General features: G+C 39.0%; 1 protein-coding gene across 1 annotated transcript in view; it reads left to right on the top strand.

The window, feature by feature from the left end:
* Positions 1–27,907, top strand: part of SLC26A8 (solute carrier family 26 member 8) — a 96,977-nt gene that overhangs the window by 22,123 nt on the left and 46,947 nt on the right. The window contains exons 4-7 of the mRNA XM_055407279.2: positions 8,253–8,369; positions 10,324–10,505; positions 22,760–22,924; positions 23,619–23,768. Of these exons, the coding sequence (XP_055263254.2) occupies positions 8,253–8,369; positions 10,324–10,505; positions 22,760–22,924; positions 23,619–23,768 (614 nt within the window). The remainder of the gene's footprint in view (positions 1–8,252; positions 8,370–10,323; positions 10,506–22,759; positions 22,925–23,618; positions 23,769–27,907) is intronic.

Here is a 27,907-nt window from a genome sequence, read left to right as displayed (position 1 = left end):
CCAGTGGCTAAGACCACCAATTCAGGGAGCCCAGGTGTGATCCCTGGTCAGAGCACTAGATTCCACATGTCACAACTAAAGATCCCAGGTGTCGAAACTAAGACTCGGTGCAGCCAACTAAGTAACTAAGTTGCTTTTTTTAAAATTTCCATATGGCAGATGCAAACCAAATGGTCCATTTGTGTAAGTATATTCACTTCTAGGAAAGTCTCAGAACGTCTCTAGAGCATTCCTGTGGTTCTGGAATGAGAGACCCGAACTCTTGTAGCTTGACCTGCGAGTCCACTACCGAACCCCACTTATCAAAGATCCTTCACTTATGGTCAAGGTTTGAGGACATTTCTCTGATAAATTTCCAAGTCATCAGTATAATTTCGTACCAAAATAAGAGTAACGTTAGGGTGTATAACTATACCTAACATCTAGCACAGTATTTGGCACGTAATTGGTACTCAAGGTATTTGTTGAATAATGATTACTTAACTGTATGAATGAGTAAATCCAAGCAACTCTTGCTGACTGACTAAGGGGCTGTGTGTTATTTTAAGTAGTATGAATAATGAAATAATTTGTAGTGTAAACAATTCAAAAGTTTTACTTACATCTAAGCAGGTAGGACCAAACAATAATTTTATTCAAACAAAACAAAAGTACTGCACAGTGGGACTTTCCTGGCCATCCAGTGGTTAAGACTTCACCTTCCAATGCAGAGAGTGCAAGTTCAGTCCCCAGTTGGGGAGCTAAGATCCCCATGCCTCACCGCCAAAAAATCTAAACATGAAACAGAAGCAATATTGGAACAAATTCAGTCAAGATTTTTAAAAATCTTTAAAAATACTGCATAGTGAAAACCTTATTTGAAACATGCTAGCTCTTCCTTACAGTAGAACCCAATTTACAAATGTAAAAGAAAATAGAAAATCACCATTAGTAAAAGACAACAATAATACTTGTTGGAGATGAAACCCACTAAGAGAGGTTAAAATCAGTGGGTAAAAGTTGGCAAACTATGTAACAGGACTTGAAAAGTGAAAGGGTTAGTCGCTCGGTTGTGTCCGACTCTTTGAGACCCCATGGACTGTAGCTTCTCTGTCCATGGGATTCTCCAGGCAGAATACTGGAGGGGTTGCCATTTCCTTCTCCAGGGGATCTTCCCGACCCAGGGATCAAACGCAGGTCTCCTGCATTGCAGGCAGCTTCTTTACTGTCTGAGCCACCAGGGAAGCCAGGACTTGTATAGTTCCAAATATCTTCCTCAAGATATTTATTAACTCCTCCACTACTTTACAGTAGAGAACCTGGGAGCAACCACCTTCGCCAGGTAATCAATGCTGTCATCACCAGTAGTAAGACATTTCAGTTCAGTTCAGTTGCTCAGTCGTGTCTGACTCTTCGCGACCCCATGAATCACAGCACGCCAGACCTCCCTGTCTATCACCAACTCCTGGAGTTCACTCGAACTCATGTCCATTGAGACATTTGGAGATCATGAATTCTGTGATATGGCACTAAGAAGGACATAATATCATTTCTGTAGTATTCGCATCCAAAGCATTTAACCTTAGTATGCTCATGAGGAACCTGTGCTGTGCTTAGTCTCTGTCATGTCCAACTCTTTGGGACCCCATGAACTGTAGCCTGCCAGGCTCCTCTGTTCATAGGGATTCTCCAGGAAAGAATACTGGAGAGGGTTGCCATGGCTTCCTCCAGGGAATCTTCCCAACCCAGGGATCGAACGCAGGTCTCCCACATTTCAGGCAGATTCTTTACCAGCCTAGCTACCAGGGAAGCCCAACCCCAAACTGAGGGGCATTTAGCAAAATAGCTCATCTATTAAAACTCTTCCAAAGTGACAAAATCAAGAAAGACAAGTAACAACCGAGGAACTATAAACAGATATTAGCATTAAGGAGAAATAACAGCTAAACGAAGTCGGGAACTCTGGGTGGAATTACGAAACGGAGAAAGGAAATTAGGGGGAAAGCTGTTGATACTGAAATACAGTATTCATTAATAGTTATTTTCTAATGTTAATTTCCTGATACCAACAATCGTACTATGATTATGTACAGTATTCACATTAGAGGGATCTAGGTAAGGCATACATTGTTGTTCAGTTGCTCAGCCGTGTCTGACTGTTTGCAGCCCCATGGACTGCAGCACACCAGTCCTTCACCATCTCCCAGAGTTCTCTCAAACTCATGTCCACTGAGTCGATGATGCCATCCAACCGTCTTATCGTTTGTTGCCACCTTCTTCTCTTGCTCTCAGTCTTTCCCAGCATCAGGGTCTTTTCCAATGAGTTGGCTCTCCGCATCAGGTGGACAAAGTATTGGAACTTCAGCTTCAGCATCAGTCTTTCCAATGAATATTCAGCATTGATTTCCTTTAGAATTGACTGGTTTGATCTCCTCGCTGTCCAAGGGACTCTCAAGAGTCTTCTCCAACACCACAGTCCCAAAGCATCAATTCTTCGGTGCTCAGCTCTCTCTGTGGTCCAACTCTCACATCCATACATGACTACTGGAAAAACCATAGCCTTGACTAGACGGACCTTTGTCTAGTCAAATGATGTCTCTGCTTTTTAATACACTCTCTAGGTTTGTCGTAGTTTTTCTTCCAAGGAGCAAGCATTTTTTAATTTCGTGGCTGCAGTCACCATGCACAGTGATTTTGGAGCCCAAAAAAATAAAATCTGTCACTGTTTCTACTTTCTCTCCATTCTTTTAGTGATGGGACCAAATGCCATGATCTTCATTTTATGAATGTTGAGTACTAAGCCATCTTTTTCACTCTCATCTTTCACCTTCATCAAGAGGCTCTTTAATTCCTCTTCACTTTCTGCCATTAAAGTGATGTCACCTGCATACCTGAGGTTGTTGATATTTTTCCCGGCAATCTTGATTCCAGCTTGTGAGTCATCTAGCCCAGCGTTTCTCATGATAACAATATACAGTCTTGATGTCCTCCTTTCCCATTATATGGAAATGCACTTTATATTCCCATTATATGGAAATAGCTTTTCTATAAGTCTAAACTTAGTTCAAAATTTTAAAAAATTTAAGGTTTTGGAAAGTTTAGAGACTTGGTTTCCCTCTCTTTCTCCACAGCCTAACCTTGACTAAGACTTAGACAATTTAGTTCTCGGGCTGTTGCCAAGGAATTGTCTTCCCTTCCCTGTATCGGAGAGTTATTTGAAACCCTACATTTCAAAAGACTCAGTCTTCACCCCACATGTTGGTTGTAAATGGTCACTAGGGTGGGCTTCCCTGCGGTCCAGTGGTTGAGAGTCTGCCTTCAAAGCAGGGGACAAGGAGTTCAGTCCCTGGTCCTGGAAGATCCCACGTGCCACAGGGCAGCTAAGCCTGTGTGCCACAGCTACTGAAGCCCATCCACCTAGAGCCCATACTCCACAACTGGAGGAGTCACCGCAGGGAGGAGCCCTCACACCAACTAGAGAAAGCCCATGGGCGGCAATGAAGACCCAGTGCAGCCACAAATAAAATTAAGTTTTTAAAAAATTGCCTTAAAAAGAGTAAATCGGGCTATTCAACATTATACTGAATTCAGAGGCAGTGTATTCCAGCAAGATAAAGGGTAAAAAATTACATAGCAGGTACAAAGAAATAAAACTTCATTACTCATAGATGATTTTTTTTAATGTAGAGAAATCAGAAGAATCTACAGATAAATTAATATAATTAATAAGATTTTGTCAAGGTTGCTGGGTATAAGATGTGTAAATAAAAATCAATTATATTCTTTCATACCTGCAAGAAATGAAATATGGAAAAAAAATTAAATATCATTCACCAAAGCATAGTGAATATGAAATAAGTTGCAATGAAACTAAGAAATGATGTGCAAGACCTCTACAGAGAAATTATTAATGTACAACTTTACTGAGAAATATTAATAAGGACCTAAATTAATTGAAAGATAACATTTTCTAAGAATAGGCAAGTTCTCTTAAAGTACGACATAGGAGGATTTGCATCTCCAGCCATCAAGAATGAATATAAAGTAAGAATGTTTAAGGTGATGTCCATCAAAAGTAGAATGAATAAATAAGCATTCATATATACATATATTGGAATACACAGAAGGAACAGGAGCACTCTCAAGCAACTCATGACAACATGGAAGATGCTTATATACATAATAATGAGAAAAATAAGCAGAAATAAAAATTGTATGCATTATAATTTCACTAATATAAACTTCAATAGTAGGACCAACTAAACTATATTGTTTAGGGATTTGTGCAGTAGTGGTGAAACTATAAAGAAAAGCAAAGAAGTTATTATCACAAAAGTCAAAATAATGAATACTTCTGTGGGGAGGGATGGGGTTGTGATGAAAGATCTGAGTAGGTGGTAACATCAGTCTTTGTTTTATAGATATTTATTAAACTCAATATCTATTTTAATGTACTTTCTATGTATATATTTCACAATAAAATGGGGATTATTAAATTTATTACAAAATATTACTAAAAAAGTAATTAAACAGTGTGGTATTATAGAAATGGACGATTAGGCCAGTGGAACAGAAGAGTCACACATGTATACATTGCATGGTTTATATCAGATGTGTCACTATAGAAACAGGCTTTAAAAAAAATGATGTGAAACAGAATATTTCATATAAATTGAATATTTATATGAAAACAATTTTTTAGACCCCTACCTCACCCATACACAAAAATCTATTCCTGGTAGATTAAAGACCCAAATATGAAAGACAAAACTATAAAGACTTTTTTGAATAATAGAGGAGAATATCTTTATGGACTTGAGGTAGAAAATGTTTCTTAAACAAGGCACAAAAAGCACTAGCCTAAAAGGAAATAACTGCAAAGTTGAATTAAGTAAAACTTAAGAACTTCTGTTTATTCAGAGACATGCTGGGGACTTCCTTGGTAGTCCAGTGGTTAAGAATCCACCTTCCAATGAAGGGGATGTGGGTTTGATCCCTGGTCGGAGAACTAAGATCCTATAAGCTGTGGGGCTGCAATGAAGACCCAGTGCAGCCAAAATTAACAACAACAAAAAGAATACACAAGAAGATTGAAAAGCAAACCATAGAATACCTAACAAAGGACTTAAAACTATATATATATATATTTAAGTATATATATAAGTATTCCTACAAATCCAAAAGAAACTACACAATGAGATTGACCAACATTATTGGTAATAAATGAAGTGGAAGTGGAAATTAACTAGCTCATACCCACTGCAATAAAAATTCTGATAGTATCATATGATAATACAGATGTAAATAATGAAAATTTTCATAGTTTTGGTGGGAATGTAAATTGTATAACCATTTGGAAAACAGTTTTGCATATTCTGTTAAATGCCCCAGCATTTAACAGGGTGCTTCAGGGTGTATCATCTCGAGGGAATTTATCTACTTATGCACCTAGAGTCATTACAAGAATATACATGGAAGTCTTGTTCATAGAGGCCCCCAAACTGGGAACAAAACAGGAGACTATAAGCCTGTAGACAAAGAGAATGGGGAAACAGCTGCCTGGATCCTGATGGCTATTTAGTTCTGCTTCCAGCCTCTGATGAGGTCTAACTGACCTTTGTCCTCTTTTAATATATTTCCTATTTTGGAAATTCCCTGGTGGTCCAGCGGTTAGGACTCAGTGCTTTCAATGCCATGAGCCTCGGGTCCAGCTCAGGTCAGAGAACTAAGATCCGGCAAATCATGCCGTTCAGCCAAAAATTGTTTTCCTATTTTGCTCAAGCTGATTTGAACTGGTTTTCTGTTACTTGCAGTCAATAGAGACTTGCTTAGGGAAAAAATTTGGAAGGGGAACCATAAATTACAAAAGACTTAAGAGATGTATCAACTAATGTGAGGACTTCATTTGATGTAAACACAAAGTTTGTAAAAAAAAAAAAAAAAGTATAACAACCACAAAAGAAAGCACAGCATGTAATAGCAAATAACTTTTTTTTTAAAGATCACCCCAAACCTGCCATACCTCTGGCTCAAGGTCTCTCATAAGGTTTCAGTCAAACTGTCATTCATCTCAAGGCTCTACTGAGGCTGCCGGATCAGCTTCCAGGCTCACTCATGTTTGCTGGCAGGTTTGGGTTTTCCACCATATCGGCCTCTATATGGCTGCTTGAGTATCCTCACAGCATGGCCTCTAGCAGGAACAACTGATGTGTGAGGCCCAGTGCAAGATGCAAATGCAGATTCCCTAGTTCAAAAATTATCCAGTATTTTAAGATGATCAGAGTAAGAGCATTAAGCCAAGCATGGAGCCTGCTAAGCCCAAGATACTCTGTGACTGCACAGGTAACACACCCTTGACGTCAACTTTGGCAGCTGGTGACCTGAATGAAAGAGAGAGAGCCAGAGAGCAGTGAAGACAGAAAACACAGTCTTCTTGCAACCCAATTTCAACAGTGACATCTTATCATTTTTGTTGTAGCCTGTTTATTATTAATAGAAGTGAGTTATTCCCATAAGACCCAGCAATCCCACTGCTGGGCAAACACACTGAGGAAACCATAATTGAAAGAGACACGTGTATCCCAATGCTCATCACAGCACTATTTACAATAGCCAGGACACGGAAGCAACCTAGATGTCCATCAGCAGATGAATGGATAAGAAAGCTGTGGTACATATACACAATGGAATATTACTCAGCTATTAAAAAGAATCCTTTTGAATCAGTTCTAATGAGGTGGATGAAATTGGAGCCTATTATACAGAGCAAAGTAAGTCAGAAAGAAAAACACCAATACAGCATATTAACGAATATATATGGGATTTAGAAAGGTGGTAACGATGACCCTATATGCGAGACAGCAAAAGAGACACAGATGTAAAGAACAGACTTTTGGACGCTGTGGGAGAAGGCGAGGGTGGGATGATTTGAGAGAATAGCTTTGAATCATGTGTATTATCATATGTGAAATAGATCGCCAGTCCAGGTTCAATGCGTGAGACAGGGTGCTCAGGTCTGGTGCACTGGGATGACCCTGAGGGATGGGATGGGGAGGGATGTGGGAAGAAGGTTCAGGATGGGGAACACATGTACACCCATGGCTGATTCATGTCAATGTATGGCAAAAACCACTACAATATTGTAAAGTAATTAACCTCCATTAAAATAAATAAATTTTAAAAAAAGAAGGAAGTTATTTCACACTTAAGGGGTGAAACTCACTCAAGGACATGAGTACCAGTTAGTCATTGTAGATCATCTAACAGGTGGTCTACAAGTACAACTATATTTGAGAAATCAGGGAAATTTGAATATTAGATGTTTGATAATGGTAAAGAACCATTATTAGTTTCTTAGGTGTGATGATGGTATTGTACTTAAAAGAGGGCCTTTTTCTAAAACATATATACTGAAAATATCTACAGATGAAATGACTTTATGTTTTGGATTTGCCTCAAAATAATTACGGGATGGGCAAGGAATGAAGACATTGATGAAGCAAGACTGGCCATGAGTTGACCATTGTTGAAATGGGTGATGGGTGCTTGGGGGTTCATTATACTCTATTTATGTATAGGTTTAAATTTTTCTATTAAAAAAAGCCTTGCTTGTTTAAGATAATAAATTTGGCTCACTAGACTCATAATTGATTTCTGATGAGCACACTGGTATGATGTAAATTGAAGAGAGTTGCTCGGGGCAGGAGGTGTGGACTTGAGACATCAAAGGATGACACCATTTGCCTCAAAATTTCCAAAATCTCATGGTGCTTCTTAGAAAAGAAATTAAGTACTGAAGAAGGAGCTGAAGGAAGATACTGGAGTGATTGGCATATGAAAGAAAGACAACACATACCAACTTGGAGTAGAGTCAGTTAAGTGTGACAATTCTTGCTTTGCCCTCTAGCTTTATCTCCAACCCTGGAGGATTCCTAGGGCCTTCTTATACTAGACTGAGGGTGAGAATGGTCTGCTGCTGAGCTGTTGAGATTAAAGGTCTTATTGCTTTGATGTTTGCTTTCCATGATTCACATGAAAGGTGTTTAAGCCTATGATTTAGAATTGAAGTGTAAAAACATGTGATAAATAGGAAGAGAAGCTAGAAATCAAAGCAGATCATAAAAAGTACTAATTAAGGGCTGTATGACAAAGGATACTGTTACCATATTCAGCTGTGTACATGGGTCATTTTTAAGTGTCCTTTACAGTTTTTGTTTCAGGTGACTTTAAAAAGCCAGGCTACCTTTGCTTACTTACATTATCTTGCTTTTCAGTCCTGATGCTTGGTTTGCTGGCGAGGCATCTGATTCCTCCTCTCAATGTTTCTTACGCAGCTTTCTGTGCTTCAGTCATATATGGAATTTTTGGATCGTGTCATCAAATGTCCATTGGTGAGTTCAGTGCTAGAATCACAGGAGGTATATGAAGTCTCCATCTGGATTATTTACTTATTGCTAAGGAACTCAAGTTAAAGCTGTGTTTAACATATAAAGAAAAGAGGCAGAAGATGGATACTCTGTTTTTACAATCTACTTATTTTCTTTTTTTTTTTTTTGCTGCAAAACCATTTATTTCTTTTTTTTTTTCATGTTTTAATAAACACTTCGTCTTTTTGTATTGCTTTTTTTTTTCATCACAATAATAGAAATGTAACATCATATATCACTGTAAAACACATTTCCACATAAATGCTGATAAGCACAAAATATTTTTTATCATTTACATTTTAACTGTAATAATATATGGCAGAATTAAAGCTGCATCCATCATGTGTCTAACTCACCTTGCTGTAATGAATTTTTAAATGTAATGGTTTCTGTCGCAAAGTAAAATCGTACATAATGTCTAGTGACACAGTACGCTGGTGGATGGGTGGATTTGGAAAATGGAAATGCAACTTCATTTTTAATTAGATTTATAAACTTAATCAGAGGCTAATTACTTTACAATATTGCGGTGGTTTTTGCCATGCATCGACATGAATCAGTCACAGGGATATTTTATTCACAGGGTTAGTGTTCAGATTTTAGAAACTGAGCGCTTTGATGCTATTATTAATGTCCCCACCAGACAAACAGACCCATAAGTTATTAAAGGAATGAAAGGACAAGAGGCATCTTCCTTGCTGAAATTTCCACACTTTGGAATCTCATTATCCTCAACCAAGAAGATCCAGAAATGATTTTGCCAAAACTCCTAGAATGGATCCACTTTTCAGCTGAACCCATAATAACCATACTCCATGAACCTGGTTTATAATAATCATATCAAATTATTAATTTACGTTGAGAAAATGTTGTCATAGTAATCAAAACACTGAAACCCACAGGGTAAGCACTTTTCTTCCCTGAGTCAAACGTCCATCTACTAATTTATAATTTTGAAATGACTGTTGCAGAGACCAGACCCAACTGAAGGTCCTATGATCAGCACAATTACTTCCCCTAGGTGAACCTGTATAGAAATCAAACCACACAACGCCCTGACAGTCTCAGAAGGGCGTTGCCAACGTTCATGAGTCAAGTGCCTTTTTCTGAGCTTCCACACTGAACAACTGAGCAGGCAACCAACGTTGACCATTCTGACTGGCACACTTTTTTCTCCAGATGTGTTTGTATATTCAGTCCAGTTGCCATTCTGTTCTGTGGCATGCACCTGTGCCTTTTTAAGGACACTATTCCACATCTTTACTAAAATTTAGTATCTGTTGATTTTACATTTAAACACTAAAACAGCTATTTTATTCCAATTACGCCAAATTCTCAGAGCGCATTACAGTCACTTCCAAATATTGATAACAAGGGCTACTAGAGTTTTGCTTCTGTTAGGTAATGTAAAGGTAAAATGTGCCTTTGCCTCCCGCTTTCATGTTGATATGAGAAGTAGATAAAATTTTGTTTGAAACAGGTTTAGCTCCATATCACTTTGCACCTATTACATCCTTCTTAAGTGTTTAGGTATTGTTTTTCTTCTTATTATTATTGATTAGCTTTGTTTTCTGATCCTTTTACCACCATCTCATTTTTCACCATTTCTAAGAACAGGCACAGTAGCTGAGCCAGGTATACATTTCCAGTCAGTTTCTCTTTCTTCCTACTCCATATGCCCATTGATACAAAGAGGTTGTTACCTAGGCCAAAAAGATCTAAAATTTCAGAGTTGGTTATAGTATGTGAAACCAGAGAGCTTTTCCCTGCTCTTTCTTACTTCTCAGTGGCCACTTTCAGATAAGAAAAGTTGATCAGGCCGAGGACAATGCATGAGACCATGCTTTGCTTTTGTCAACATCTGTCAGTTTACCTGGACTTAAAACCTCACCTTCTGCCTAACCGTTTTCTTTCATAGGTACATTCTTCCTTGTGAGTGCTCTGACAATCAATGTCCTGAGGACAGAGCCATTCAACAGTGGCCACTTATTACTGGGAACTTTCATCCAGGATGACTTTTCTAACATGTCCTTCTATGAGAACTATAACAAATCCTTGAGTTCTGTGGCATCTGTAACTTTGCTGACTGGGATTATTCAGGTACGTCCTGAGTCTCTGAATCCCTGAAGGAAAAAGAAATAAATAAAGGGACTGCACATGAACCCTTTCCTTAAATTGCTTCTCTTATCCATTGTGATATATCTGGAATTTAAGTGATTTTCACTTTTTTCCAAAACTTATGGGACGTATGGATAGACTGACTACTCAGTGACAAAACTTCTCCCTCCCCAGAAATCTACCACCCCTGGTTTAGAATGAGATACTCAACATTCTCCTCAATCTCTAATATAAGACTAAAGAAAGGTCCAAATAGGACTTCCCTGGTAGTCCAGCGGCTAGGACTTCGCCTTCCAATGAAGGAGGTGCAAGTTCAATCCCTGGTGAGGGAGCTAGGATCCTGCATGCCTCATGGTCAAAAAACCAAAACCTGAAACAGAAGCAATATTGTAACAAATTCAATAAGGACTTTGAAAATGATCTATATCAAAAAAATCTAAAAATAAGAGAAGGGTCTCAGGGACTGTGGCCTAGAGTTCTACTCATGATTTCATGTTTTAAAAAATTCCTCTATATTCTTTCAACAAGAATAGCACTCATGGGCTCACATACTGTATTTTTGGTTAATGGGCATTAGAGTCAGATGTAAAATCCTTTCTCTACAATGACAGGACACAGCTAATGGACGATGGTATCAATGATTTATTAAAATATCCAACCTTATTTTGGGCAGTGTCTTTGATTTCTTCTGAGAGTCTACCATCTAAAGCATCACTGACTGAACTAAAGTCATATCTTTCAGCTGTATTTCTCTGTATTCTGAGCTAACCCAAACTCTAGCTAACTTTCTCTGATTTCCCCGAAGCCATCCTTTATTCGGTAAAGACTTATTGGGAACCTACAAAGGCAGGCTATTCTGGTGGGCTAATCCCAGCCCTGACTCTTACCAATTGTATGACTTACTTGCAGGCCTCAGTTTCTTCATGTTTAAAATGGGAATAATAATATTTTTATTGCAGAGTTCTTGTAAGGATTAAGTGAGAAAATGCATGTAAAGCATTCAGCCCAGAGCCTGTCACATAGTGCTGCTGCTGCTGCTGCTAAGTCACTTCAGTCGTGTCCGACTCTGTGTGACCCCATAGACAGAAGCCCACCAGGCTCCCCCTTCCCTGGGATTCTCCAGGAAAGAACACTGGAGTGGGTTGCCATTTCCTTCTCCAGTGTGTGAAAGTGAAAAGTGAAAGTGAAGTCCCTCAGTCGTGTCCGACCCTTAGCGACTCCACAGACTGCAGCCTACCAGGCTCCTCCATCCATGGGATTTTCTAGTCAAATAGTAAGCATTAATAAGTTATACTTACAGAGTACAGAGAAATGAAGTTGGTACTTTAATAGAGACCAAAAAAAATTTTTTTAAGATATAATACCCATGTTTTAAAAAGTCAGTCTTACAGAAGAAGACAGAATAACAGGCAGCAGGTCAGAAATCTATTAATTATAAGTAGCCTTGGCATGTTCTTTTTCCTTGTTTGAGCATCATTTTTTTCATATAACAAAGGAGAAGATATTCCATTTACAGGAAGATAGAATATATGTACTTTTCCCTATTCCTCCTCCTAAGAACAACTGAAAAATTTGGAAAGTTATATACAAACCAAATATAAAAAGGCTCTGAAAGGTGGAGAGAAGACAACAAACTGGCTCAGACCCAAGGAAGAACACAGTGGAGAGTTCCTTGGGTTTTCTTTTTGCCCCATACATCTTAAACTAGGTGCTAAAGAAGCCAGAAAGCCAAAATGCCAATGCAGCAGACCAAAAGAAAAAGTCCCAACAAAAGTCTGTTCTATGTAGCCACAGGACTAAGAAAGACTAGCAATTCTGAAAATGTTTACCCAGTAACTGCTCTACTCCAGACAAACACCAAGGAAAAAAACAACAACTCTGTGGTGTTATCCCTACTCATGCCAGTGGTGGCCAAGCGGGGAGCCCAGACTTCCACCCTCACCCAGCTGTGATGAGGTAGCTACCCGGGGTGTTGTCAGAGAAGGCCAGATACGGAGTTGAGACTTTCATCTCCACTGGGTAGTAATGAGCCTGTCTTCCTACTCTTTGCTGGGGTGTGTCAGAGAAAGCCTAGTGAAGAGTCAGTGCTTTCACCACAACACAGCATTCATGATGACAACCCCCTCTGTAGCAGTGTCAGTGGAGGCCAAGCAGGGAGAAATAAAGGCATTTCTGTCTCTCCCAGTCAGGATGGTATCAGTGGAGGCCTAGTGGGGAGCCAGAACTTCCATCTCCTCCCAGTAAAAATGAAGAGTCCCTGCTGCCTCAGGTGTCAGTGGATTTTAAGAGGAGAACCTGGACTTCTACCTTACCAGGCAGTAACAAGGTAACACCTTCCCCTCTCAGCACTTTATCAAAATAAGGTGGCTAAAACAGAACATTTCAGTAAGATCCAGAACTTTATAGCTTAGTACATGAAATGTCAATAGCTGAACTGAAAATAACTTGTCATATCAAGAACCAAGAACATTTCAACTTTAATGAAAAAAGGCAATAAAACGATGCCAGCACGGAGATGAAAGGTTTATCTAGCATAAATTATAAAGCAGCCATCCTAAAAATGCTTCAGCAACCAGTTATGAATATGCCTGAATCAAAGTAAAAAAAAAATAGAAAGTCTCAAAAAATAAATAGAAGATGTAAAGAAGAACCAAATAGAAATTTTAGAGCTGAAAAATATGTTAGCCAAAATTTAAAATTCAAAGAATGGACTCGATAGCAAAATGGAGGAGACAGAGTAAAGAATCAGTGAACCTGAAGAAAGAACAACAGAAATTACTCAGTCTGAACAATAGAAAATAGACTGAAAAGAATTTAACAGAATCTCAGGGACAAGTGGGACTATAACAGAAGCTCTAACATTTGTGTCTCATAAGCATCCCAGAGGGCTTCCCTGGTGGCTCAGAGGTTAAAGCGTCTGCCTCCAATGCGGGAGACCCGGGTTCGATCCCTGGGTCGGGAAGATCCCCTGGAGAAGGAAATGGTAACCCACTCCAGTATTCTTGCTTGGAGAATCCCATGGACGGAGAAGCCTGGTAGGCTACAGTCCACGGGGTCGCAAAGAGTCGGACATGACTGAGCGACCGAACGGAACAGAAGCATCCCAGAAAGGGAGGGGGGAAAGATGGGACTGAATTACTTGAAGAACTAATAGCTGAAAATGCCCCAAATTTGACAAAAGATATACTTCTACAGTTTTATGAACCTTGGAAAATCCAAAATAAGATAAATCCATAGGAATCTACATCAAGACAAATCATAGTCTACGTCTGAAAACTAAAAACAATGAAAAAAAATCTTGAAAGCAGTGAGAGAAACACTTTACCTTCAGTGAGAAAATAATTTAAATGACAGCAAATTTCTTATCAGAAACCATGGAGACCAGAAAGAAATTGCACAATATTCTTTCATTTGCTGAAAGAACAATTAATCCAAAAATCATTGTTGTTGTTGGTCAGTTGTGTCTGACTGCAGCACACCAGACTTCCCTGTCCTTCACCACCTCCCAGAGCTGCTCAAACTCATATCCACTGAGTCAGTGATACCATCCAACCATCTTGTCGTCTGTCATCCCCTTCTCCTGCCTTCAGTCTTTCCCAGCATCAGGGTCTTTTCTAACGAGTTGGCTCTTCACGTCAGGTGGCCAAGGTATTAGAGCTTCAGCTTCAGCATCAGTCCTTCCAATGAATATTCAGAATTGATTTCCTTTAGGATGGACTGGTTTGATCTCCTTGCAGTCCTAGGCACTCTCAAGAGTCTTCTCTAACACCACAGTTCAAAAGCATCAATTCTTCAACACTCAAGTCTTCTATATGGTCCAGCTCTCACATCCATACATGCCTACTGGAAAAACCATAGCTTTGACTAGATGGACCTTTGTTGACAAAGTAATGTCTCTGCTTTTTAATCGTTATCTAGGTTTGTCATAGGTTTTCTTCCAAGGAGCAGGTGTCATGACTGCAGTTACCATCTGCAGTGATTTTGGAGCCCAAGAAATTAAAGTCTGTCACTGTTTCCATTGTTTCCCCATCTATTTACCTTGAAATGATGGGACTGGATGCCATGATCTTATTTTATTTGAATTTTGAGTTTTAAGCCAGCTTTTTCACTCTTGTCTTTGAACTTCATCAGGAGGTTCTTTAGTTCCTCTTCGTTTTCTGCCATAAGGGTGGTGTCATCTGCATATCTGAGGTTATTGATATTTTTCCTGGCAATCTTGATTCCAGCTTGAACTTCATCCAGCCCAGCATTTCTGAAAATCGCCTTCAAGAATGAAGGAGAAATCAAGACATACTCATATGAGGGAAAACTAAGAGAATTTATCACCAGCAAGACATACCCTAAAAGAATGGCTAAAACAAGTTCTCTAAACAGAAAGGAAATGATAAAAGAAGGCACATCGAACAGGAAGAAAGAACAATGGAAAAGGGAAAACATGGATAGATATGGTAGTCTTCTTTGTCTTCTTAAGTTTTCTAAATTATGTTCAATGGTTGAAGCAAAAATTATATCACTGATGTGGTTCAAAATGCATACGGAAGAAATATTTAAAACAATTCTTTTATAAACAAACATATTGGGAGGTAAATTTTCTATAATTTGCTCAAACTGGTAAAATGTTTATACCAGTAGACTGTGATAAGTTATGTATATATAATGTAATACCTAGGACAACCACTTCAAAACCTATACACTCAAAAACGCTATAGATAAATCAAAATGAAATTCTAAAAAATGTTCAAGTAGTGTGTGAAATCAGAAAAAATAAAAGATGAAAAATAGAGCAAATAGAAAAATGGCAGACTTAACCCTTAATATATCAACATTTACATTAACAATATCGACTAAATATTTAGAAATATGCTGTCTGCAAGAAACAACAAAAATAATAATTAGGTTGAAAGTTAAAAAATGGAAAGATATATCATGCAAATATTAAAAGAAAGCCTTAGACAAAATTCAGCATCCATTTATGATAAAAACCCTCCAGAAAGTGGGAATAGAAGGGACATATCTCAACATAATAAAAGCTATATATGACAAACCCACAGCAAACATTATCCTCAATGGTGAAAAACTGAAAGCATTTCCCCTAAAGTCAGGAACAAGACAAGGGTGCCCACTCTCACCACTACTATTCAACATAGTTCTGGAAGTTTTGGCTACAGCAATCAGAGCAGAAAAAGACATAAAAGGAATACAAATTGGAAAAGAAGAAGTAAAACTTTCACTATTCGCTGATGACATGATCCTCTACACAGAAAACCCTAAAGACTCTACCAGAAAACTACTAGAGCTAATCAATGAATACAGTAAAGTTGCAGGATATAAAATCAACACACAGAAATCCCTTGCATTCCTATACACTAATGATGAGAAAATAGAAAGAGAAATTGAGGAAACTATTCCATTCACTGTTGCAATGAAAAGAATTAAATACTTAGGAATATATCTACCTAAGGAAACAAAAGACTTATACATAGAAAACTATAAAACACTAGTGAAAGTAATCAAAGAGGACACTAATAGATGGAGAAATATGCTGTGTTCGTGGATTGGAAGAATAAATATTGTGAAAATGAGTATACTACCCGAAGTAATTTATACATTCAATGCAATCCCTATCAAGCTACCAACGATATTTTTCACAGAACTAGAACAAATAATCTCACAATTTGTATGGAAATACAAAAACTTCGAATAGCCAAAGCAATCTTGAGGAAGAAGATGGAACTGGGGGAATTAACCTGCCGGACTTCAGGCTCTACTACAAAGCCACAGTCATCAAGACAGTATGGTACTGGCATAAAGACAGAAATATGGATCAATGGAACAAAATAGAAAGCCCAGAGATAAATCCTTGCACCTATGGACACCTTATCTTTGACAAAGGAGGCAAGAATATAAAATGGAGAAAAGACAGTCTCTTTAACAAGTGGTGCTGGGAAAACTGGCCAGCCACTTGTGAAAGAATGAAACTAGAACACTTCCTAACACCATACACCAAAATAAACTCAAAATGGATTAGAGAGCTAAATGTAAGACCAGAAACTATAAAACTCCTAGAGGAGAACGTAGGCAAAACACTCTCTGACATAAATCACAGCAGGATCCTCCAAGACCCACCTCCCAGAATACTGGAAATAAAAGCAAAAATAAACAAATGGGACCTAATTAAAATCAAAAGCTTCTGCACAGCAAAGGAAACTTTAAACAAGGTGAAAAGACAGCCTTCAAATGAGACAACTGACAAAGAATTATCCAAAATATACAAGCAGCTCCTGCAGCTCAATTCCAGAAAAATAAACAACCCAATCAAAACATGGGCCAAAGAACTAAACAGACATTTCTCCAAAGAAGACATAAAGATGGCTAACAAACACATGAAAAAATGCTCAACATCCCTCATAATCAGAGAAATGCAAATCAAAACCACAATGAGATACCATTTCACACCAGTCAGAATGGCTGCTATCCAAACGTCTACATGCAATAAATGCTGGAGAGGGTGTGGAGAAAAGGGAACCGTCTTACACTGTTGGTGGGAATGCAAACTAGTACAGCCACTATGGAGAACGGTGTGGAGATTCCTCAAAAAACTGGAAATAGAACTGCCATATGATCCAGCAATCTCACTCCTGGGCGTGCACACCGAGGAAACCAGAATTGAAAGAAACACATGTACTCCAATGTTCATTGCAGCACTGTTTATAATAGTGAGGTCATGGAAGCAACCTAGATGTCCATCTGCAGATGAATGGATAAGAAAGCTTTGGTACATATACACAATGGAGTATTTTTCAGCCATCAAAAAGAATGCATTTGAATCAGTTCTAATGAGGTGGATGAAATTGGAGCCTACTATACAGAGTGAAGTAAGCCAGAAAGGAAAACATCAATACAGTATACTAACGCATATATATGGAATTTAGAAAGTGGTAACCTTAACCCTGTATACGAGACTGCAAAAGAGACATAGGTGTATAGAACAGTCTTTGGGACTCTGTGGAAGAGGGTGAAGGTGGGATGATTCGGGAGAATGGCATTGTAGCATGTATATTATCATATGTGAAATGAATCACCAGTCCAGGTTTGACACATGATACAAGATGCTTGGGGCTGGTGCACGGGGATGACCTGGAGGGAGGATATGGGGAAGAGGGAGGTGGGAGGGGTGTTCAAGAGGGGAAACACATATACCCCCGGGGCAGATTCGTGTCAATGTATGGCAAAACCAACCAATATATTAATGTAAAGTAATTAGCCTCCAATAAAAAAATAAATAAAAAGAAAGCAGTATTGACTATATTAATAACAGATAAAGTAAACTTCAGAGCCAAGAAAATTAGCAGAGGTAGAGAAGGACAGCACATAATAATGAAAGGCTTGCTCTTCCAAGAAGATGTAGCAGACCTACATATGTGTGCAACAAGCAACAGAGCCCCAAAATATGTGCAGCAAAAACTGATATAACTGGAATGGAGAAACAGACAAGTACAAATCCACAATTGCGGTTGGAGACTTCACCACTCCTCTCTCAACAATTGATAGAACAACTGGACAGAAAATCAACAAGGATATAGAAAAATTCAAAACATCAACAACACCAGTAGGACTCGAGACATTTATAGAGTACTCCAACTAGTAACAGCAGAATACACATTCTTTTCAACAACCCATGGGACATACAGCAAGATAGACCGCATCCTGGACTATAAAACAAACATCAATAAATTTAAAAGAATTGAAGTCAAACAGTGTGTTCTCTGACCACAGTGGACTCAAACTAGAACTCAATAACAAAAAGTTAACAGGAAAGCCTCCAAATTCCTGGACACTGAGCAACACACTTCTAAACAATCTATAAGTCAGAGAGGAAGTTTCAAGGGAAATAAATACACTGAAGTAAATGAAAATAAAATGTACCAAAATTTCTGGGACACAGCTAAAGTGGTGCTGAAAAGGAAATTTATAGCACTAAAATGCATATAGTAGAATAAAGAAAAAGTCTCAGTTTAATAATGTAAGCTCCCTCTGCAAGAATCTATAAAAATAAGAGCAAATTATACCCAAAATAAGCAGAAGGAAGGAAATAACAAAGAGGAAAAGTGAATGAAACTAAAAACTGGAAAGTTCACATACTGATGATTCCATTTATGTAAAATTCTTGAAGTGACAAAATTGTAGAAATGGAGAACAGGTTAGTTGTTGCCAGGGATTAAAGATGAGTAGAGATCAGAGGATGGAGGTTGGAGCCTGGGATGGGAGGTGAGAGGCTGTAACAGGACAACAGGAGAGATCCTTGTGCTGATGGAACTATTTTTTATCTTGTCTGTATTTGATGTCACTCTCCTAGTTGTGGCATGTAGTGTAGTTACGCAAGATGGGGAAAACTGGGTACACAGGGTCTCTGCATCACTTTTTTACAGCTGCATGTCCATCTACAGCTATTCACAATAAAACGTTTTAGAAAAGTCTGAACTAAATAATAACATCTAACGTTTATTGCTATGTGCTGTAATGTTCAAAGCACTTTACATGTCTTATCCTCATTTGGTCCTCACAACACCCCCCTGTATGAGGGTAGGTATTACTCTGTACTTATTTTAAGGAAACAAAGGTATAGAGAGGTTAAGTGAATTGCTGAAGATCATGTAACCAGTAAGATCCCAAACTGGGATTCAGGCTGTTTGTCTGCCTCTAGAACCTGTGCCCTAGATAGTCTTAAAGTGCACACTAGTATTAATAAAAATGAAGAGTTCACTGTCAAAAGAATATGAAGTGGGGACTTTCCCTGTCAGTCCAGTGGTTAAGAATCCACGCTTCCACCACAGAGGGCATGGGTTCGATCCCTGGTCAGGAAACTAAGATCCTGCATGCCATGTGGCATGTCCAAAAATAATTTTAAAAATATGAAGTGAAGGAATAATTTTTAGTTGGGATGGAGTTGTCTGGGAAGGAAACAACCATTTATTAAACCTTCCTTCATCGCCAAACATTTAGTATAGAACCTCCTCGACTTATGATGGTGTTACATACTGATATACCCATGGTAATTTGAGAATACTGTAAGTTGAAAATACATTTAGTAAACCTAGCTTACCAAATATCATAGCCTAGCCTGGCTTACCTTAAACGTGCTCAGACACTTACGTTAGAATGTATTGGGCAAAATCATGTAACACAAAGCATATTTTACAATAAAGTATTGGACATCTCATGTAATTTGTTGACTACAGTACTGAAAGTGATAAACAGAGTGGCTGTCTGAGTATAGAATAGTTCTTAGTGTGTCAGTTGTTTCCCTTCATGTCTGTGTGGCTGAGTGGAAGCTGTGGCTCACTGCCACTGCCCAGCATCACAAAAAAGCATCATACTGCACAGGGCTAGCCCAGAAAAAAAAAAAATCAAAATTCACAGTACCATTTTTACTGAATGTGTAGTGCTTTTACACCATTGTAAAGTTGAAATTAAAAATATTAGAAGCATTGTAATTTGGGAAATGTCTCTACCTGTTTTCAATAAGGATGACAGAGATAGGTTTCATGTCACAGACCAGTTCTGACTGATTGACAATGATGTCTAGAAAATTATGTTAACACCAGATTCTGAGGCCACATCACAGTTGGGCAAAGAAGAGTTCTATGGTTCATTATAGATATTTGCCATTTACAAGGTTGAAAGAAGGGATAGCATGAAGAATGAGTGATACAGGGACTTCCCTGGTAGTGTAGTGGTTAAGAATCCACCTTGCAATGCAGGGGACACAGGTTTGGATCTCTGGTCGAGGAACTAAGATCCCACATGCCATGGAGCAACTAAACCCTCAGCCGCAACAACTGAGCCTTCACGCCACCAATAGAGAGTCCTTGAGCCTCAACAAAAGATCCTCCATGACACAAGTAAGATTTTGAGCGCCGCAAGTAAGACCAAAGGAAGCCCCCCCAAAAAAGAGAATGAGTGATATATATATTTGCATTTGTCACTATTTTCAGATTTGAGCTAAGTGTTTTACATGTGTTCTGTCATGTAATCCATACAAAACACTCATGTTGGGTATTATTCATTTCATAGACAAGGGAACTGAGGCTCGAAGAGTTTAAGAAACTTGTCCAAATGCACTCTCTCCTTTCTGAAGGAGAGAAGTTTTATTGAGCTCTTTTTACAATTTTTATTGATTGATTGATTGCACTGGGTCTTTGTTGCAGCCTGCGGGCTTTCTCTAATTGTGAAGAGCAGGGGGGACTACTCTCTAGTTGCAGTGCGTGGGCTTCTCATTGTGGTGGCTACTCTTGTTGCAGAACAGAGGCTCCAGGGACCGCCAGCTCAGTAGTTGAGGCACACAGGTCCAGTTGTGGAGTTCTCCTGGAGCAGGGATCAAACCTGTGTCTCCTGCACTGGCAGGCAGATTCTCAGCACTGGACCACCAGGGAAGTCCTATTGAGCTCTGGAAAGAGATGATAAACCTGAGTTGGCAGAGAGGGAAGAGGGGTTTGGGCATAAGCACAAAAGAAATCAGTCAATCACACAAAAGACAGGAAACAGATTGGCCTGACTAGAGTCAAGGAGCACTCTGGGCAGTAATGACCGGAGATCAAGGGAGACGAAGTGCCCAACTAACTGAAAGCTTTGAAACAAAAAGCTCTTAAAGCTAATAGATTTGTTCCTCCAAGTTTGTTTTCTGAGAGTTCCTAGTGCAACGGAATATGAAGCAGTGACAAGAGAAGGTTTCAAGACTTTGCTTTTCTTTCCCCATCTTCTTCATTGGGCTGTCATTTTTCTTAACCTGCCCTCTTAAGAGGATTGGAGCTCGCCCTCTAGCCATAATTTTCCACTGTTTTTTATTATAAAAGATGAACAAGTGTATTGCAAAAATCTCTAATAATAAAAGAGTATATAAATTACAAAATATTGCCCGTAACCTTTAATCAACCATTCCCCAAAGGCAACTTCTGTTAATAACTTGACATCTATCCTTTTAAATCCTTTGCTTGTGTATTACATAGCATTTAAAAAATATATTTACATATATATGCCGTATTTTACATGTTTTTATATTTAGTCCTAAAGACATAAATTCAGTTTAATCGTTCTTCATAAACATCAAAGACCCAAATGTTTAAGCTGGAGTCCATGTTGTTTTAATATTTTCCTTTGCGAAAAGCTGCATTCCTCACAGGGATGTTAAACATGTCATGGAGAGGGCTATCAAAGCTTCCACTGGGGCTTCCCTGGTGGCTCAGTGATGAAGAATCTGCCTGCCAATGCAGGAGACACAGGTTCAATCCCTTATCCAGGAAGACCCCACATGCTGCAGAGCAGCTGAACCCGTGCGCCACAACCGTTGAGCCTGTGCTCTAGAGCCCGGGAGCTGCAACTACTGAGGCCCAGGCACCCTAGAGCCTGTAATTGGCAGCAAGAGAAGCCGTCTCAATGAGAAGCCCTCGCATGGCAGCTAGAGAAAAGCCCACTCAGCAACTAAGACCCAGCACATGCAAAAATAAATAAATAAATAAAAAGCATTTTTAAAGAAGATTTTAGTGAAAAGGACTTTTAAAAAGCCAAGTCTTCTTCTGATCACTTTGTCACTAATTACCCCACATCCACAAGATCAGTAGATCCTAGGGTAAGAACATCAGCTTACATACGCATGAAGAAAGAAAGGAGTGTGGTGTCTTATGTTTGTAACGGAGCCTCTGAATCAATACCAAGGACCTGCTTTTAGCTCATCAATTTCAGTTGATTAGGGAAAGAGAAACGAGTTATCAAAGGGGGTTTCCCTGGTGGCCCTCTGGTAAATAATCCGACTGCCGATTCAGGGGACACAGATTTGATCCCTGATCCGAGAAGATTCCACGTGCCACAGGGCAGCTAGACCTGTGCACCAACAACTACTGAGCCCAGCCACTGTGGGCCTGCATGCCACAGCTGCCGAAGCCTGTGCACATAGAGCCCGTGCCCGACACTGAGAGAAGCCACTGCAATGAGAAGCCCACGCACTGCAACTAGAGAGTAACCTCCACTCGCCACACCTAGAGAAAGCCTGGGCACAGCAGCAAAGACCCAGCACAGCGCCTCCCCCCCCTGAAATTTTTAACTTAAAAGAAAATTATTAAAGGGGCCTAAGCTAACTTTTTTTGTTGGCACCTCTGGAGATGGCCTAATGGGGTGCCATTGCTGGTTTGATGACATTCCTCCTCACTCTGCTTTTCTTTTCCATCTGAATCCCCCTACAGCTGTCTATGGGCATGTTAGGTTTTGGCTTCATTGTCACTTACATCCCGGAGGCTGCAATCAGTGCTTACCTGGCTGCCACAGCCCTGCACATTATGCTGTCCCAGTTGACCTGCATCTTCGGAGTTATGATCAGTTACAATTCTGGTCCCATCGCCTTCTTTTACGTGAGTAATTTCTACCCTCACCTAGAGTAACGAATGCTCCTCCCCTTGCTTCCAAAAATAAGTAGTAGACCCAAGTGGAGAGGCTCTTGCATAGGCGGCTGGGTCAAGAGGGTCCTAGAAATAATTTCAACTCTTCTAGATTTACAGTCTTGATTAATTGCAGATGCCAGTTGGACCATGTTCTCAGTTGCATTAATCATTTCACCCCCAGCTTTTTAAACTAACACAATTTATGTTAAAATTTGGTCTTTTAGATAACTGTATCTATCATAATTCTTCCCATCATGTAACTCATAAGAGACATGTATCCTAAAACGTTTTAAGAATATAAAATGCAAAGTTGTCCCTGAATGCAAGAACGGCCCAGGAGTCAAGCAAAACATACTTGGACTGGGCAGATTGATAAAGAGTAGGCTAATAAATGGAACTCCTGGGTCCTTTCCATTACCCAGAAACACAGAAAGTGTATTCTCTTCTTGTTGGACATTATTGTCTTTTAATGTATCTTTTCCAACTTAAAAAATTATATATCCACCTTCTTGCTCTCCCTGTTCTAGTCATGCTCATAAAGATCTCTATGCCCAGCAACCCTGCCCAGGGACTTCCGTTTGAACTAATTTAGAAAGTGTCATTCTCTAGATTTAGGCAATTATTACATCCTTTCCTAAGCCTCTGTACTTTTGTTTTCTTTCAGAACATAATTAACTACTGTTTAGGTCTCCCTAAAGCTAATTCCACCAGCATCTTACTATTTCTAACTGCTGTTGTTGCTCTGAGAATCAACAAATGTATCAGAATTTCCTTCAATGAGTACCCCATTGAATTTCCCATGGAAGTTTTTCTGGTAGGTGTCTTTTTGCTTTTGTTTTGTTAAGTTAATTTTTATTGGAGTATAGTTGCTTTACAGTATTCTGTTAGTTTCTGCTATACAGCAAAGTGAATCAGTTATACATATACATATTAATATATTGCCTCTTTTTAAGATTTCCTTCCTATTTAGGTCGCCACAGAGCACTGAGGAGAATTCCCTGCACAATACAGTAGGTTCTTCTTACTGTAGTATATCCATGGTACTGTACTGTATCCATGGTAGTGTATATAAGTCAATCCCAATATCCAAATTCATCCCACCCCCTTCCCCTCTTGGTATCCCTAAGTTTGTTCTCTACATGTGTGTCTCTATTTCTGCTTTGAAAATAAGTTCATCTGTACCATTTTTCTAGATTCCAATCTAAGCGATTTTATATGATATTTGTTTTCTCTTTTTGATGTACTTTACTCTGTATGACAATCTCTAGGCCCATCCATGTTTTCTCCGACACCACAGTTCAAAAGCATCAGTTCTTAACGTGCTCAGCCTTCTATATGGTCCAACTCTCACATCCATACATGACTACTGGAAGAGCCATAGCTTTGACTAGAAAGACCTTTGTTGGCAAAATGATGTCTCTGCTTTTTAATATGCTTTCTAGGTGTGTCATTGCTTTTCTTCCAAGAAGCAAGTGTCTTTTAATTTCATGGCTGCAGTCACCATCTGCAGTGATTTTGGAGTCCAAGAAAATAGAGTCTGTCACTGTTTCCATTGTTTCCCCATCTATTTGCCATGAAGTGATGGGACCGGATGCCATGATCTTAGTTTTTGAATGTTGAGTTTTAAGCCAGCTTTTTCACTCTCCTTTTTTACCTTCATCAAGTGGCTCTTTAGCGCCTCTTTACTTTCTGCCATAAGGGTGGTGTCATCTGCATATCTGAGATTATTGATATTTCTCCTGGCAGTCTTGATTCCAGCTTGTGCTTCATCCAGCCTGGCATTTCTCATGATATACTCTGCATATAAGTTAAATAAGCAGGATGACAATATACAACCTAGATGTACTCCTTTCCCAATTTTGAACCAGTCTGTTGTTCCATGTCTGGTTCTAGCTATTGCTTCTTGACCTGCATACAGGTTTCTCAGGAGGCAGATAAGGTGGTCCAATATTCCCATCTCTTAAAGAGTTTTCCACAGTTTGTTGTGATCCACACAGTCCAAAGCTTTAGTGTAATCAATAAGCAGAAGTAGATGTTTTTCTAGAATTTTCTTGCTTTTTCTGTGATCCAGCAGATGTTGGCAATTTGATCTCTGGTTCCTTTGCCTTTTCTAAATCCAGCTTGAACATCTGGAAGTTCTCGACTCATGTACTGTTGAAACCTGGCTTGGAGAATTTTGAGCATTACTTTGCTAGCGTGTGAAATGAGCGCAATTGCATAGTAGTTTGAAGATTCTTTGGCATTGCCCTCCTTTGAGATTGGAATGAAAACTGATGTTTTCCAGTCCTGTGGCCACTGCTGAATTTTCCAAATTTGCTGGCATATTGAGTGCAGCACTTTCACAGCATCTTCTTTCAGGATTTGAAATACCTCAACTGGAATTCCATCACTTCAACTAGCTTTGTTTGTAGTGATGCTTCCTAAGGCCCGCTTGACTTCACGCTCCAGGATGTCTAGCTCTAGATGAGTGATCACACCATCGTGATTATCTGGTTCATTAAGATCTCTTTTGTAAAAAAAAAAAAAAAAGATCTCTTTTGTATAGTTCTTCTGTGTATTCTTGCCACCTCTTCATATCTTCTGCTTCTTTTAGGTCCATACCATTTCTGTCCTTTTTTGTGCCCATCTTTGCATGAAATGCCCCCTTTGTATCTCTCATTTTCTTGAAGAGATCTCTAGTCTTTCCCATTCTATTGTTTTCCTCTATTTCTTTGCATTGATCACTGAGGAAGGCTTTCTTATCTCTCCTTGCAGAATATTCTTTGAAACTTTGCATTCAGATTAGTATATCTTACATGTATCGCATTTTATCTATTCCTTTGTTGATGGACGTTTAGGTTACTTCCGTGTCCTGGCTATTGTAAATAGTGCTGCAGTGAACATTAGAATGCAAGTGTCTTTTTGAATTATAGTTTACTCTGGGTATTTTCCCAGAAATGGGGTTTCTGGGTCATATGCTGCCCAATAGAATGGTAGTTCTAGTTTTAGTTTTTTGAGGAACCTCCATACTGTTCTCCATAGTGTTTGTACCAGTTTACATTCCCATCAGCAGTGTAGGAGGGTTCCCTTTCTCCACATTCTCTCCAGCATTTACTGTTTGTAGGTTTTCTGATGGTGTCCATTCTGACCAGATGAGGTGATTCTTCATTGTAGTTTTGACTTGCATTTCTCTAATAATTAGTCATGTTCAGCATCTTTTCATGTGCCTTTTGACCATCTGTGTGTCTTTGGAGAAGTGTCTGTTTAGCTTCTCCTCCCATTTTTTTGTTGGGTTCTTTGTTTTTTCAATACTGAGCTGCATTAGTTGTTTGTTTATTTTGGAGATTAATCTCTTGTCAGTTGCTTCATTTGCAAATATTTTCTCCCATGCTGAGGGTTGTCTTTTTGTTTTGTTTATGGTTTCCTTTGTTGTGCAAAAGCTTTTAAGTTTAATTAAATATCATTTATTTTTGTTTTTATTTTCATTACTCTAGGATGTGAGTCAAAAAAGATCTTGCCCCAATTTGTGTCCAAAAGTGTTCTGCCAGTGCTTTTTCTCTAAGAGTTTTATAGTGTCCAGCCTTACACTATAGTGTACAGCCTTATAGGTCTTTAATTCATTTTGAGTTTATTTTTGTCTATGGTGTTAGGGAGTGTTCTCATTTCATTCTTTTACATGTAGCTCTCCAGCTTTCCCAGCACCACTTATTAAAGAGGCTGTCTCTTGGAGGAGAATGAATACACATATAAGTATGGCTGAATCCTATTGCTGTTCACCTGAAACTATAAAATAACAAGTTTTTTTTAAAAAGAGGCTGTCTTTTCTCCATTGTATATTCTTGCTTCCTTTGTCATAGATTAGGTGACTATAGGTACTTGGGTTTACCTCTGGGCTTTCTAACCTGTTACATGTATCTGTATTTCTGTCTTTATGCGAGTACCACACTGTCTTGATTACTGTAGCTTTGTAGTACAGTCTGAAGTCAGGGAGTCTGATTCCCCCACCTCCATTTTTCTTTCTCAAAATTGCTTTGACTAGTTGTAGTCTCTCTTATGTTTCCATACAAATTGATAGGGATTGCATTGAATCTGTAGATTGCTTCAGTTGTCTAGTCATTTTCACAATATTGATTCTTCCAATCCAAGAATAGGGTATGTCTCTCAATCTATTTGTATTGTCTTTGATTTCTTTCATCAGTACCCTATAGTTTTCTGAATACAAGTCTTTTGTTTCCTTAGGTAGATTTATTCCTAGGTATTTTATTCTTTTATTTCAGTGATAAGTAGGATTGTTTTCTTAATTTCTTTTTCCAATCTTTCCTTGTTCAGTTCAGTTCAGTCGCTCAGTTGTGTCCGACTCTTTGCGACCCCATGAATCACAGCACCCCAGGCCTCTCTGTCTATCACCAACTCCCGGAGTTCACTCAAACTCATGTGCATTGAGCCGGTGGTGCCATCCAGCCATCTCATTCTCTGTCGTCCCCTTCTCCTCCCGCCCCCAATCCTTCCCAGCATCAGAGTCTTTTCCAGTGAGTCAACTCGTCGCATGAGGTGGCCAAAGTATTGGAGTTTCAGCTTTAGCATCAGTCCTTCCAATGAACACCCAGGATTGATCTCCTCTAGAATGGACTGGTTGGATCTCCTTGCAGTCCAAGGGACTCTCAAGAGTCTTCTCCAGCACCACAGTTCAAAAGCATCAATTCTTCGGCGATCAGCTTTCTTCACAGTCCAACTCTCACATCCATACATGACCACGGGAAAAACCATAGCCTTGACTAGACGGACCTTGGTTGGCAAAGTAATGTCTCTGCTTTTTAATATACTTTCCTTGTTAGTGTATAGGAATATAACAGATTTCTGTGTATTAATTTTGTATCCTACAGCTTTACCAAATTCATTGATAAGCTCTAGTAGTTTTCTGGTGGCCTCTTTAGGGTTTTGTATGTATAGTATTGTGTCATCTGCAAAACAGTG

This window comes from Moschus berezovskii, chromosome 23, assembly GCF_049115385.1.
Source record: "Moschus berezovskii isolate FMDL1 chromosome 23, NW_MosBer_1.0, whole genome shotgun sequence".
Classification (NCBI taxonomy): Eukaryota; Metazoa; Chordata; class Mammalia; order Artiodactyla; family Moschidae; genus Moschus; species Moschus berezovskii.
The sequence above is the reverse complement of the archived record's forward strand: the minus strand, read 5'-3'. Positions and strand labels throughout refer to the sequence as shown.